This window comes from Hypanus sabinus, chromosome 17, assembly GCF_030144855.1.
Source record: "Hypanus sabinus isolate sHypSab1 chromosome 17, sHypSab1.hap1, whole genome shotgun sequence".
Lineage (NCBI taxonomy): Eukaryota > Metazoa > Chordata > Chondrichthyes > Myliobatiformes > Dasyatidae > Hypanus > Hypanus sabinus.
This window is the reverse complement of record NC_082722.1, coordinates 23172130-23187826: the sequence shown is the minus strand read 5'-3', so window position 1 is coordinate 23187826 and position 15697 is coordinate 23172130. Positions and strand designations below refer to the sequence as shown.

General features: G+C 44.9%; 2 protein-coding genes across 3 annotated transcripts in view; one reads left to right on the top strand and one right to left on the bottom strand.

Moving 5' to 3' along the window:
- The window catches only part of pla2g15 (phospholipase A2, group XV), a 67201-nt gene that overhangs the window by 31914 nt on the left and 19590 nt on the right, over nt 1-15697 (bottom strand). The window contains exon 2 of the mRNA XM_059992662.1: nt 11538-11694. Within this exon, the coding sequence (XP_059848645.1) occupies nt 11538-11694 (157 nt within the window). The remainder of the gene's footprint in view (nt 1-11537; nt 11695-15697) is intronic.
- LOC132406738 (GRB10-interacting GYF protein 2-like) lies at nt 831-5951 on the top strand. Of its 2 annotated transcripts, none has more exons than XM_059992660.1 (2): nt 831-1545; nt 3131-5951. In XM_059992660.1, exon 2 carries the CDS (start codon nt 3298-3300, stop codon nt 5038-5040), a length of 1743 nt encoding a protein of 580 aa, XP_059848643.1. In that variant the 5' UTR covers nt 831-1545; nt 3131-3297; the 3' UTR covers nt 5041-5951. The 2 variants fall into 2 exon arrangements, with proteins under 2 accessions (XP_059848643.1, XP_059848644.1); XM_059992661.1 differs by lacking the exon at nt 831-1545 and adding an exon at nt 2828-2852.

Genomic DNA, 15697 nt, shown 5'->3' with positions numbered 1-15697 from the left:
TACTTAATATCCTCAAAAACCTACTCCTACATAGGGAAAGGCTTTTAAGATTAAAAAAATAATTTAATGGTCCTGCTTTGAATTGCTTACTCCACTTTCTCAGTCCAGTGACGTTTAAGCAGAAAGCAACATGGGACAGTGAACAACTTCATTTCTGATCATTTCTTTATTTATCTTGAGCTGCAGAACATCCCTTTGAGTCATGCCACCCAGCAACCCCTGACTTAACCCCAGCTCAACCACAGGGCAATTTACTATGACCAATTAACCTACCAAATGCTAGGTCTTTAGACTGTGGGAGGAAACTGGAGCACCCAGAGGAAACCCACGTCGTCACGGGGAGAACGTACAAACTGTTTCTAGGCAACAGTGGGAATTGAACCCGGGTCACTGGTACCGTGCTAACTACTGTGCTACCCTGCATCGAGCAGTGTTCTAAAGTCTCTGTACCTGCTTTTGTGAGAACCTCAACTGATAAGTCAAAAACTTTCAGAAATTATGTTCTACGACATCCAAGTCTTTCTCCCAGAGAGAAGCTTCAAACTTGCATCTCATTTACACGGTTACACTAGATTTATGTGGTGACGTCTTCATCAGGTTGCAATTTTACCCAGTCGAGGCCCTAGCACTGGCAAAATCTTTTGAGTGGCTGTCACAGCCCAGGAGTAAAAGTTCACATAATGTTATATTGACATCCAATGCTCCAAAGCATAGATTTGAAAAATCTATATACAGGTAGGTCTTATATTTTTTTTAAATTGAGCTTGGTTTGCCACACACTGCCGTTTTTAAATGTGCAATAATTGCAGTGAATTGCTTACAGTTAACTATTCCAACCTAACGAGTAACTCATTTTGAGACAAGAGGCATCGCTGGGTTGCTTAATGAATGATAAGCCACAGTTTATCACAAAACCCCATGCTTGCTTGCTTCAGTGACTCAGCAGCTTCTGTCACCAAATTACCATCTTTACCGGCTACAAAATTAACACAGAGAAGATGTCAACCAGCCCATGAAATGTGTATCAAAGTGGAAATTAATTTCTGGACACAAGAGACTCAGCAGATGCTGGAAATATAGAGCTCCAACTTCAATCCCACTGTCAGACCCACAGACAAGGAGAGTACCACTGTAGCCTGGCAGTCGTACCTGGGATGCCCAGAAAGAGTGGAACGTGCTCCACAAATCCAGATTTATCTTTTCAATTTGACAGCCCTAAAACATCATTCCTTTCCTCTCCTGTTCAAATTCCAAATTCTCAATGCTTGCTGGTTTCTACAGACACCTGGGCAACTTTTAGTAGGTCACCCCACTCCCTGTGGCTCCGCACAGTCATCAGCTCGGCTGTTAACATATTGCCCGATCACCCTTCCTGCAGGTTGGTACAATGGGCTCAATCACATCAAGGCTTCTCTGGCTGCAACACAGCAAGAAAAGTATTTCTTCATGGGGATGTTTCCATACGTCCTTACAAGCTATGCAATATCGCTACCCTTAATCACATAAGCAACAGTGCTATGAAGAGCAGAACTCCGACGTTGAGTAGTAAGTATTGTCTGGCTCATTTAATTACTTTATTGCCTTTCATCATTTCCTCTGATCTCCTCATACGCTCACTTATTGGAACTGGTTGCAGAGCTCATTTCCTGTCCCCTTCCTTTAATCCTAACAACTCTCACCTCTGCACAGCCCTAAACCATCTGATATCTTCCCCAGCAGTTATTGCTCATGCAGCTGGCTCATCAGTCACTCTGGTCAGGCTCATTACGGGCAAACCCAGTTTTCCCACTACGTCCCTCCCCACCAACCTACACGGAGACCTAGTCCACCACTCATTCTAGTGCACTGTTGGTATTTAAACCTCACCATGGTGATACCACCTCCCTACAACCAACTTGCCCCAGCACTTAATCTATGACCCTACACCCCTTCAACTCCGGTTTCTGAATAATCCACTTTGGCAGCCTTGGTCCAATTCCCCAGAAACTCTACCACCAAAGTCTGAGGTAAAGTTGCTCTTTAAAAGACACTTCAAATGCGCATGTGGTCCCTCCTCCCCATGTTACTAACCAGAAAGGCACGGACCAATGGTTAACATCTAGTGCATCTCCCTCACTGGCCCCGAGAAGATGGTGCTGATACAGCCTTGAACTGCTCAAGTACATATGACCAGAGTACTCTCAAAGTGATATGAAAAGAGACAGCCCCAGAATAACGAACTCCTCTCCAAACTCCTCCTCTTTTTGCCTCTGGTGATGAAGGGGGAGCAATGGATTTCAATGTGCTGCAGAGTGGGGTGAATCCTGAAACAAGCAATCTGCCTGTTCGGATAGCGTTGAGCCTCACTTACTAATAGAGCTGCACTTATCCAGCTGTAAATATAGGAAGCTCTATGACATTGGTTGGTGTCACGTGCCTTGGTGTGAACACTGCTGGGAGTGAAGAGATGAGTCATTTGCTGCTTACATGCTATGGTTAACGTGGTTAACCACGTTGTCTCTGTGACCAGTCAATGGCGGGGAACTTGATCATTGTAACAACCATGAATATCAATGGAGCTGCTGAGACTCCCTTGGTAACACTGACTGTGCTGTCTTTACGACAGTTATTTAGTTTATAATATTTTTGCTTAGTAATTCATTCAATAGTATTTTCTAGTTAGAATTAGAAGTGTTTAAAGTATATTCATTGCATGTAAAATATATCGGCATGCGATGACGTCACATCCGGTTTCGCCGCGTCTTGTGGGAAAACACCGGTTTGAAATTAGCGCGAGGGTGGGGGCTTTCCACGAGGCTCACCTGAGCACAAGTAGTTTTGCAGGCATGAGAAATCACAGTGAGAGCAACGCTGTAAGTTAATAGATAATCGATATATTGAACTAAGATGTTAATGCCGATCCTGTTAGAAGTAACGACGGTAGATAATGTTTATGCTTTCGTTAGTTAAAGAGTCGCGGATAGTTTGCATGGAAGTGTATTTAAAGTAGTCAATGGAGCAGGTAAACTCTCCCTGTATACTGCACCTTAGTGTAATGTAGTTATAGTCACCTTTGCAAGTATTTACACTTGAAATGTGATATTAAGGAAGGAACAAATACTGTATCAATCTTGTATTGTTTTATCAACAGTTTTCACCATATGTTAATGTGAAGAGTGAACAGTAAATGGTTAATCTTACTGCGATCTGGTTTCATTGACTGTGGTTTATCCGGACGTTGAATTCGGCGTTATTAGTACACCCGAAGGAGAACGTTACAGTGAAAAAGCGGCATTATCAGGTGTTTCAAGTGCTGCAATGTCAGCTCAATCCAGCATCAAGTCGACGCCGCCCAGCGACAAGGGCGGTAAACCGACATCAAGTAAGTCCACCCAGGCAAGAGCCAAGGCAGAAGCCGCCAAGGTGCGACTGCGTTACGCCAAACAAGAAGCCGAAAGGGCTGCCAGAAAGGCAGAAGCCGCCAAGGTGCTACTGCATTATGCCAGACAAGAAGCAGTTTTGAAAATGAAACTGGCCACCAGAGAAGCCGAAATCCAGAAAGAAAGGGCCGCCAGAGAAGCCGAAAGGGCCGCCAGACAAAGAGAAGAGGCTGCCAGAGAAGCCGAAATCCAGAAAGAAAGGGCTGCCAGAGAAGCCGTAATCCAGAAAGAAGAGGCCGCCAGACAAAGAGAAGAGGCTGCCAGAGAAGCCGTAATCCAGAAAGAAAGGGCCGCCAGAGAAGCCGAAGAGGCTGCCAGACAAAGAGAAGAGGCCGCCAGAGAAGCCGAAACCCAGTTGGAAATGGCAAAAATATCGACAGAGTTGCAAGTGCTGCAGCGAGAAAGAGAAGAAGAAGCTGCCATGGCGGAAGCAAAGTACATAGAAGAAGCTGAAGGGTTGCGTGATCTGACCGCAGTAAGATCTACTTTAGAAGGGACCAGACTGGAGCGCACAAGCGACTATGTACAATCTCAAATAGACAGGCAGGCTCGTCTCCCCTCTCCATACGTATTTGATAACTTCCCCAGCTACGAGGAACCTCAGAGAGTCACGATTGCATCACATCCATACAAGGAAGGAAATTTACCCTCACGGCTCCGTGATGAAGTCAAGAATGAAAGAACCGACAACGCTCCTTCACCCCCACAACAGGACGGCGGGGAGGGAGAGGTTCACTCCAGGACAACAATTGTCAGCTCGAACTGTACAGAAGTTTGCGGTCAAACTCAGTCAAGCCGTTCTTGTTCCGAGATCTGCCTCACTGAGGTGTACCCTAAAGAAGCACAACAAGACATTACCAAGCGTAAAGTAACCGAAGAGACGCTAGGTCAGTCAGTTTTCGTTCAAACCGAGCACGGAAACAAACTTGCACAATCAGCTCAAGATACCATTTCTTTAAAACCCAAAGACACCAAGGTCTTCAGAGATGAAGCAAATAATGGGGTTGCCCCGTTGCCTTTCAGAGAACCACGCCAGCGCTCACCAGATAACAAAGAGCAGGCAGTCAAACGGTTCACGTCCTTACGGAAAACCCGGAAAAGGAAACCTGAGATGCAGCAACGCACCCGATTGGCCCACGAGGTACTGTGCACCCTAATGGCAGAGGTCACAGCCATTATAAACGCACAATCATTCCTACCTGTGTCTTCTGACCCAGAAAACCCCTTTATACTTTCGCCATCAACGCTCCTTACGCAGAAGGCAGGAGCACCTCCTCCACCAGGAGACTTCTCAGACAAGGATTTGTACACAAAGCAATGGAGACAAGTCCAGGCTCTGGCAAATCAGTTCTGGCCTCGCTGGAGACAAAAATATCTACCTTTGTTGCAACAGAGACAAAAGTGGACAGAACCCCACAGGAATCTTCAAGTTGAAGACTTAGTCCTGCTCAGGGACAAGCAAGCCACCCGCAACAGCTGGCCAATGGCCAGAATCACTGCTACATTCCCTAGCGAGGATGGACATGTCAGGAAGATCGAATTGAAGACTACCGACCAAGGCGATGTGAAAGTTTACCAAAGGCCAGTTACAGAAGTTATTCTACTTCTACCCAATGACTGATTAAGAGACTAAGTTTTGTACTCTGCTCATTGTGACCTTACGAAGGTCAAGCGGGGAGTGTGCTGTCTTTACGACAGTTATTTAGTTTATAATATTTTTGCTTAGTAATTCATTCAATAGTATTTTCTAGTTAGAATTAGAAGTGTTTAAAGTATATTCATTGCATGTAAAATATATCGGCATGCGATGACGTCACATCCGGTTTCGCCGCGTCTTGTGGGAAAACACCGGTTTGAAATTAGCGCGAGGGTGGGGGCTTTCCACGAGGCTCACCTGAGCACAAGTAGTTTTGCAGGCATGAGAAATCACAGTGAGAGCAACGCTGTAAGTTAATAGATAATCGATATATTGAACTAAGATGTTAATGCCGATCCTGTTAGAAGTAACGACGGTAGATAATGTTTATGCTTTCGTTAGTTAAAGAGTCGCGGATAGTTTGCATGGAAGTGTATTTAAAGTAGTCAATGGAGCAGGTAAACTCTCCCTGTATACTGCACCTTAGTGTAATGTAGTTATAGTCACCTTTGCAAGTATTTACACTTGAAATGTGATATTAAGGAAGGAACAAATACTGTATCAATCTTGTATTGTTTTATCAACAGTTTTCACCATATGTTAATGTGAAGAGTGAACAGTAAATGGTTAATCTTACTGCGATCTGGTTTCATTGACTGTGGTTTATCCGGACGTTGAATTCGGCGTTATTAGTACACCCGAAGGAGAACGTTACACTGACCTTGGCACTAAATGGTGCATGTGGGGTTGATTTCACCACTTAAGAGAAATTTGAATTAGTACGTGGATTGTAGAGGTATGGAGGCCCATGGTCTGGGTGCAGGTTGCTGGGACTAGGCAGATTAATAGTTTGGCATAGATTAGACATGCTGAATTGCCTGTTTCTGTGCTTTGGAGCTCTATGACTCTAACCCAGGGCCTTCCCTTACTTTGTCACTGCCAAGAAACTCTTTGTGTCAATGTTCAGCCTGTTAATTCCATTCAGTTTCTCTATTTGACAGATGCCAAATATTTGGTATGCTCATGGCCGGATAAGCCCCACCCTGCTTTGCAAAACGTGGTTATCACTGTAGCACGTGACCAGCCCCATGACACTCAAGAGTTACATCAACACAGATCTTGTGAATAAGCAGCCTTGTTTTATATCTTTACCATGATTTCAAAAGATAAACTGAGCAATAGCATGACTGGTTTCATTACCCTGTTAGCTCCAACTGGGAAGACCTGGCCTGTCGATGATGGTATTAGATTAATTGTGCAGTCAGAAGGATCGGAGTGACAAGGCAGCTGGCTGCTCCGTAAGCTTCACTGAACACAACTCACTCGTAAATAATGCAGAATCAAAATATTAATTTTTATGACAGGGGAACATTAAAGGATTGACTCCATTACACATTCAGATTCCCTCTGCTGTAGAATGTCTATTATTCTGGTTCCTATGGAGAAGAAATTTAACATATGCCAAGAATCTGGATTCATAAAGTACACATTCCTTTGATGTAAAGAGAGATAACTGGCTTAATTCCAGTAAGAGCAGAAAATAGTTTATTAATATTCATTAGCCAAGCATCACTGGATATTTATAAAATAAGTATAAATTAAAACACTTTCTGATTTATTTATATTAAGTGCTGCTCAGACTTGAAGAACTGTGCTCGAGGTGCATTTTCGCAGTGACTACGCTCAGGAGAATGTTGTATACACTTTGAGTGCAGGTTCGTTGCCTTCTGCTGCTGCCCATCCACTTCAAGATTCAACATGTTCTGCAATAAGAGGTGCCCTACTGCACACCCGCTGTTGTAATGTGTGATCACTTGAGTTCCTGTTGTCTTCCTGGCAGTGTGAACCAGTCTGTCCATTCACCTCTGACCTCTCATTTCACCCACGGAACTATTGCTCAATAGCTGTCTTGTTTCTCGCACCACAACCTGTAAACTCCACAGACTGTCGTGCAGGAAAACCCCAGGAGATCAGCAGCTTCCGAGATGCTCAAACCACCCCGTCTGGCACCAACAGTCATTCCACGGCTGAAGTCATTCCTTCCCCCATTCTGAAGTTTGGTCTCTTGACCGTGTCTGCATGCTTTTGTGCGTTGAGTTGCTGCCACATGATTGGCTGATTAGATATTTGCAGTAACGAGGTGAACACTAATCGTGCAGTCGGAACTGCAGGAGAAGGTCACCTCGGAGAATCACAGTGGCAAGGCAGCTGGCTGCTCCGTAATTTTCACTTGTAAATGATGCAGAAGCAAAATATTATTATTTTTTTTAAGATAGGGATCTCAACCCGATTGCATGAACGTCAGTTTTTCAGACTTCCAGTAACTGCACACCCTCCTGTCCTTCACCATCCCCCATTTGTCTCCCCCCACCACCTTATTTCCCTACCTGCCCATCACCTCCCTCTGATACTCCTCCTACCTCCCCCTCTTTCATGGCCTTCTATCCTCTCACATCAGATTCCACCCCCCTTCTCCAGCTCTCTCTCTCACCAATTTCCTAGCTCTTTACCATCCCCGCCCCCCAGTTTCACCTATCACCCACCACCTTGAACCTTTTCCCCTCCCTCTCACCTCTTACTGACTTGCACTCTTCCATTCCAGTCCTGATGAAGGGTCTCAGCCCAAAACGTCAACTGTACTCTTTTCCGTAGATGCTGCCTGGCCTGCTAAGTTCCTCCAGCATTTTGTGTGTGTGGCCAAGATGTAGAGATAAGTGGCCACTGAGTACATCTCAACAGCGTAGCAACAGATTTTCAGACAATGGTGAAGACACACCTCAGATCAGCAAGGTACCAATCCTCAATGTTAACAGTGGTGGCCTGCCCTAACATTAACACTGTGGATGGGCCACATCACTAATTACAAAACCCTCACAGTCAATAAGTTGCTTTCCCCAAGTGCATGCTGACATTTGGGTGAGCAATTATGCCACACAGCAGGATCCCTGAGCAATCCCAGTTAACTGATTATTACCACATTTTTGATATGGGACCTTGTTGGTTGCCAGCTCTCCCACTGTCCAACCCTCATCTCGCAAGCTGACTCCTCCCAGAAACCTGCCTTTTGCTCCAGATTTCAGGAACTGCGGTCTCTTGTGAACATGCTACTTTGGTGCCTTAAGTGCTGCATCTCACTGTACGTTTCAATATACACAGTGTGTGACAGATAAAGCTAATCTCTTCAAGGATTGAAATTTAGCTTCCATTTAGTGAAATGCATCATTTTCGTCAATTCAAGTCAGTGAGAGTTGTGCTGGGTCACACTTCCGGTGCCACAACTCACTAACCTGAGCAGTACTTCTTTACAACATGGGAGGAAACCGAAGCACACGGAGGAAATCCGTGTGGTCATGGGGAGAACATACAGCTGTTTACGGACTGCAGCGGGAACTGAACTTCGATCTTACAGCTGACGTTGTCACCGCAATGCTGCCATCTTCAGCTACAAAATGCACTGCAGATCGCTGCTGGCACCAAGCACCTCCTAAACCCAAGACCTCTCCAACCAAGAAAGAAAAAAAATTCAGGCACTTGGGAACAGCTTCCCTCTAAGCCCACCATTTCGGGAAGTCCTACAGTGCTATGGGGCTACCTTTGTTGAAAGGAATGCAGCAGATTTAGCCAGCAGCTCCCTGCACCTTCTCAAGGGCAATTAGAGAGGGAAAATTCTCATGTCTCAGAAAGCAATCTGAATGCTTTGGTTTTCCTAAGGTCATGAAAAGTACTATTTAAGTGAGTTGTAATCTTGTGATTAGCTGTACTGGGGCAAGCACGTCAGTAGGTCTTGAGTCTGACCCAGACTCAAGATCCAAAAAGGAAAATAGACAGAAGGAAGCATGTTTATCCAGTTAGTGCCAATTAATCAAATATAAACACAAAAACAAATCTAGAGGTTAATGACCACAGCAATGATAAGTGCCAGCATTAATCAGGTTAATGATAATGGGTTGTTCTAGCTATGTCTTGTTGAGATGGTCTGGGAAATGACAGATGGAAAGCCCCGGTTTGGGCTGAATGATTGAGGTTATTGTGAACGAAACCTACATGGGTAAGTGCACCCTGACAGGGTGCAGCAGGAGACTGCTGGTGAGGAAAAGTAAGAAACAAAAAAATCTATATTCTGTCTTAAAAAGGTGATAACTCTAACTAGAGCCCTTGCAATTTCTGCATTTTCCTCCCAAACAGTCTGAGGGAACACCTTGTCAGGCTCTGGGGATTTATTTGCCTCAAGACAGCAAACACCCCTCCACTGTCATCTGTATAGGGTCCATGATGTTGCTGTTGATTTGCCTCAATCTATAGACTCCTGAGCAAATACAGACTCAAAAGATCCATTTAAGATCTCCCCCATCTCTTCCAGCTCCATGCATAGATTACCACACGGCTCGTCCAGAGGACCCGTGTCCCTTTCTGTCCTTTTGCTCTTAATACATCTGTAGAAGCCCCTCGGATTCAACTTTACCTTGTCCGCTAGGGCAACTTCAGACCTTCTTTCAGCCCTCCTGATTTCTTTAAGTGTTCTCTTGCATTTCTTGAACTCCTTAAGTAACTCATTTGTTCCTGCTTGCCTACACCTGCTATGCAGCCTCTTAACCAGGGCCTCAACACCCCCTGAAGGCCAAGGTTCCACAAAACCTGCTGACGGGAACATACAAACTCTGTACCCTGTCTGTGGAATTCTTTGCCACGGGCAGTTGTGGAGGCCAAGGCTTTATATACATTTAAGGCAGAGATTGATAGGTTCACGATTGGTCAGGACATGAAGGGATACGGGAGAGGGTGAGGTCGGAGATGGGGCGGGGGGCAGGAGACTGGGGCTGAGAGGAAAAATGGCTTAACCACGATGAAATGGTGGTGCAGACTCGATGGGCCAAATGGCCCAATTCTGTGGCTATATCTCACAGATCGGATCTATCTTTTTCCATAATTACCTTGAAACTAGTGGCAATATGATCACTAGAGTGTTCCCCTACACAAACCTCTGGCACCTGCCCTGTCTCATTTCCTAATAGATCTAGTATCACACACCCTCTATTTGAAACTTCAAAGGAATACATTTGACAAACTCTTTCCCATCCAGTCCTTTTTATAGTATGGGAGTCCCAGTCAAAGTGTGGAAAGTTAAAATCACCTACCTTGAGAAAATCTGCAGATGCTGGAAATCTGAGCAACACCCACACAAAATGCTGGAGGAACTCAGATCAGGCAATGTCTAAGGAGAAGGGTACAGTTGATGTTTCGGGCCGAGATCCTTCAGCAGGACTGGAGAAAGAAACAAAAGAGGGGAGGAAGCAACACAGATGGTAGGTGATAGGTAGCTACCACCTGGTACTTCTCCTCCCCTGCCCCATCTTTCTCCCCCATTCCTGATGAAGTCCTGGCCCGAAACATTGACCATTTACCTTTCTCCCCCTGCCTGGCCTGCCGAGTTCCTCCAGCATTGTGTGCGTTGCTGTCATGCTCTTGTGCTTCTTGCAACAGTCTGTGATTGCTCTGCAAATCTGTTCTTCAAAATTCCACTCCCATCACTGTTTCCCTGCCCACCTGACCATCCCCTTATGATTGCACTCCTCACTTCCTTTTCTTATCAGATTCCAGAATCTGCAGCTCTTTACCATCTCTGTCTCTCTTTGCCCAGCATGGCTACCTCCACCCATTCCGTCCTCACCTGCCAATCTACCACCCCTCACTTGCTATTCCTTGCCCCATTGCTCCCCATCACGTCTATATACTGGCCATCTCCCTACTTCCTTCCAGGATCTTGATCTGGAATGTAGACTGTCCATTTCTCTCCTCCAGCAGCTCGTTTATTTTATTTGCCCAAGCATGTTGCTTCCTTGAAGAGGCACACACTAAACCAGCTGTGAACAGTCTTGGTCCTCTTGTCTAAAAAAGTATTGAAGAGTCCAGAGGTGGTTTACAAGGAAGTTCCTTGGAATGAAAGGGTTAATGAACGAGGAGTGTGTGATGGCTTTGGGCCCATATTCACTGAAGTTTAGAAGGATGAGGAGAGATCTTACTGAAATCTACTGAATATTGAAAGGCTAAGATCAAGTGGACATGGAGAGGATGTTTCCTATAATGGGAACGTCTGGAACCGGAGGGCACTTCAGAACATGGATGAAGAAAGATTTCTTCAACCAGAAGCTGCTGAATCTGTGGACTTTACTGCCACAGATGGCAGTGGAGGCCCAGTCAATGGGTTGATAGGTTCTTGATTAGTAGGATGTCAGAGGTTACAGGGAGAGGGCCGGAGAATGGGGTAGAGGCAGATTTAAAAAAAAATCAGTCACGATGAAATGGTGGAGCGCATGTGATGGGCCAAATGCCTCCTATGTCTCATGGTCAATAAGAAACCCAGCTTCCTAGGCAGTATCATGCTGCCTAGAAGGAACTGAAAATGATACCAGGCCTGGCCACCCCCATGAATTTGGCAGCAGGAAGCACATTCTGAATGTGCCGAGTATCTTTTGCCCCCTTACCTCATATTGTCGATCCAGCAGTCAATGACAAGGGGCAGAAGCAGCTCAAGGTTCAGCCACAGAGTGAAGTAATCTTCGGTTTTTTTTGCACACAGGTAGTGAACTACGCTAGGCTTGTTCAGCTTGGCCTCCAGCTGGTTTCCCAGGTCACCTGGAACTGTCAAATTCCAAGACAAAGTTACAACCCAAGAATTGAATCAATTGTATAGCAATCAGCTCACTCACTCCGCCCAAAAGTGCAAAGACACTGAGAGTGGAAAAGGAACCCGAGCATGACCTACATCACCCCAAGTCTTCAGAGACCAGCTTTCCCTGCTTCCTCTGATCACAGCACCCAGCTCAGTGTCATATGACCGACGTGCAGTGGGATGTAAAGTTTGGATGAGGCCAAGTTAAATACAAAATGGATAAAAAATTTGTGTTTATAATCACTATCAATGGTCTCCCAATTGTACATAAGCACATTCTCATTATAGAGCCACGAGAGGCAACCTTAGCATGTCCATGCGTACAATTGGGAGACCATTGATAGTGATTATAAACATTTTTTTTATCCATTTTGGATTTAACTTGGCCTCATCCAAACTTTACATCTCACTGCACGTCAGGCAAATGGGTCATAAAGTATAGCTCTGTACATGAAGGGAAATGAATGAAGGGAAAAATTTGTGTTTATAATCACAAAGAACCCTAACTACATTATTTTCACTATATCGCTAATTTAGTTTTGTTAGCTTTTTATCTCTACAAGAACATCCATTTTTTTACTGGGTTCGTAATAAAGGATAAATGCACTTTTTTTGACTTGGAACTTAGTTACTTTGGGCGGGTCACACAGTGTCAACTCTCATACTTGGTCTCTCAGCGGTTTTGGTTTGATTTCAAGTAACCACGACAGAGTTGATGTATTTTTTGGCAGAATGCCATCATTAAAGTCACTTTACCTCGTACCTCACAGGTGACAATATTCCCAAAGCAAGTAACCATAATTCATTAATACTTTGTCAGAAAGGAGTCAGACCAGGGTTGTATTACCTTTTGTAAATACAGGAGATACAACTCTAAATCAGTGCAATGATTTAAAGCATACAAAATTTATGATTTACCCACATTTATAATTCATATTCTGACATTAAATTTTATGAAGCTTTTGATAGCTGACTCACCCAATCTTATTTTTGTGGATTAAAATTGAAATATTTAAAGACATAGTCTTATCTGGCAAATTTAAAAATATTCTGCCTAAATCAGTTGATCAGAGATCTGTCTACATTTTCCAAAGGTTCAATGTTTGAGCAATCCCTTCTGACTCTAATCTCAAAAGCACAGATCCCAGGCAATCTTCAGTTTGATCAGACAAGAGTCAAACAACGAGGCAGCCAACAAAATGGAGCTTCTTGAAGTGGTTTAAAGTTCAAAGTACATTTATTATCAGAGTATGTATAAATTAAACAACCCGGAGATTCGGTCCCTTACAGGCAGCCACAAGGAACCTGAAAGAACCCACTGAAAAAGACCAACAAACACCCAATGCAGAGAGAGGGGGAAACCCCCCCCCCCCCCCACAAATTATGCAAACAATAAAAGCAAGCAACAGCATTCAGAACAAAAGTGAGTCCGTAGACACTCTCTCTGAGGAGAGTGCAGTAAACATGATGGAGCAGAGAGCAGAACTGGCCTGATCCACACCTCCCATCCCAATAGACTGCCTTTGAAGTCCATCTGATCCAGCATTTAGATTGCCCAAACATTGGGTCGTTCCCCACACTAGGGCCTGGGCCCCGTCACATCGATGTGTTCTGGGCCTGGGCCCCACCGCCATGTTCCAACCCGTACCCGACCCTTCTAAACTGGCCCCACGCCTGGACCGATCAGACCTCGCTCCCAGTTTAGGTGTGATGGGCCCCGAAACTCCTCCGCTCTTGACTTTACTCCTTTTGCTCTGACTCCATCTCGAAACAAACCACTTGCTTCACAAACCAGAGTGGATTGGAACGACTCAGCCGGCCATCTTCTACAGACCAGGCAAGCTGTTGACGTCTGTGTTATTGAAACTAAGTGAATGTTTGAGTTGCATTGCTGGCAAAGGTCAAATAGAGAAAAAGTCATTGGCTTCTGGGAATTCTGGGGCACAAATGACTGAAAGTAATTAAAAAGTCTCAATATTAACACAGTTCACAGAGGAAGTCTCTCAAAGCCCCTGCTAGAGGTTTCCACACAGAAATCAACACCCAGCCTCAGTTGGCTAAGCTAAGAATAGTTTTTCCCCATGTTCCTTCGGTTATGCTCCTCAACCATTACTGATGTCGAGTCTGTACACAGAGCAGGAAGGGCGTTTCAACTCCTTTTGGACCTTTACCTCAATTTGTTCAAAGTAAAATTTATTATCATAGTACAGACATGTCACCACATACAACCTTGAGATGATTCCTCTGTGAGCATACTTATCAAATCTATAGAACAGTACCTGTAAACATCAGGAACAGTAAACAAACTGTGCAAATGTAGATATAAACAAATAGCAATAACGAGTATGATATAACAATATAACAGAGTCCTTAACTGAGTGCAGTTATCCCTTTTTGTTCAAGAGCCTGATGGTTGAGGGGTAGTAAACATTCTTGAACATGGTGGTGCGAGTCCTGAGGCACTTCTGCCTTCTACCTGACGACAGCAGTGAGAAAAGAGCATGGCCTGGGTGGTGAGGATCTTTGATGATGGATGCTGCTTTTCTGTGGCAACATTTCATGTAGGTGTGCTCAATGGTTGGAAGGGGTTTTACCCGTGATGTACTGGGCTGAATCCACTATCCTTTGTGGGATTTTCCACTCAATAGCATTGGTGTTTCCGTACCAGGCTGGAATGCAGCCAGTAAGTACACTTTCCACCACACGTCTGTAGAAGTTTGCCAAGGGTTTTGATGACATGCCGAACCTCCTCAGACTCGAGGAAGTAGAGGCACTGCTGTGCTTTCTTTGCAATAATATTTAAATGATGGGTCCAGGACAGTTCCTCCGAGACGGTGATACCTAGAAATTTAGAGTTACTGACCCTCTCCACCTCTGATCCTCAGTTGATTACTCATGGACTTCTGGTTTCACTCTCCTAAAGTCTACAATCAGTTCCTCGGTCTTACTGACAGTGAGTGAGAAGTTGTTTTTATGCCACTCAGCCAAGTTTTCAATCTCCCTCATTCCTCACCCCCTTTGATACAGCCCACAACAGTGGTGTCATCAGCAAACTTGTATCTGGTGTTGGAGCTGATCTTAGCCGCACAGTCACAGTTGTAAAGTGAGTAGAGCAGGGGGCTAAGCACACAGCCCTCTGGTGCTGATGGAGATCGTGGAGGAGATGCTTTTGCCAATCTGAACTGACTGGGGTCCACAGGTGAGGAAATCCAGGATCCAATTGCACAAGGGGATATTGAGACCCAGGTCTTGGAGTTTACTGATACGTTTTGAGGGAATGATGGTGTTAAATGCCATGCCGCAATTGTTAAACAGCGTTCTGATTTATGCATCTTTGCTGTTCAGATGCTCCAGGGTTGTGCAAAGAGCCAACGAGACAGCATCTGCTGTAGACCTGTTGCTTCAGTAGGCGAATTGGAACAGAATCCAAGACACCATTCAGAGAGAAGCCGATATAATTCGACACCAGACTCTCAAAACACTTCAACACTGCGGATGCAAGTGCCACTGGGCCATTTAGATAGGTTACAGTGCTCTTCCTGGGGACTGATATGATTGAAGCAGATGGGTAACACACACTGCTGCAGCGAGAGGCTGAGGACACCCATGAATACAGCAGCCAGCTAGTCGACACAGGTCTTGAGTACTCAGCCAGGTCCTCCGTCCCGAATGGATGCTTTCACTCTCTTAAAGGCACATCACCTTCAGATACTGAGACCACAGGATCTCCAGGAGACACTGGGGTGTGCAATGGTTCTTCCCTGTTCTGGAGTCAGAGTGAGCATAGATGCTCATCTGGGAGTGAAGCTCTGCTGTCCTCTACATCACAAGATGTAGCTTTGACGGAAGTTATGGCACAGCTGTCGAGCATTCCTCATTGATTCCAGTCGAGTCTGGAATCTCCACTTTGCCCGAGAGATGGCTTTCTGGACATCTTACCTGCACTTCTTGTAGCATTCTGGATCTCCAGAC

Bases quoted from the DNA above. Each gene is read 5' to 3' on its own strand.
- LOC132406738 (XM_059992660.1), top strand. From the start codon at position 3,298: ATGTCAGCTCAATCCAGCATCAAGTCGACGCCGCCCAGCGACAAGGGC.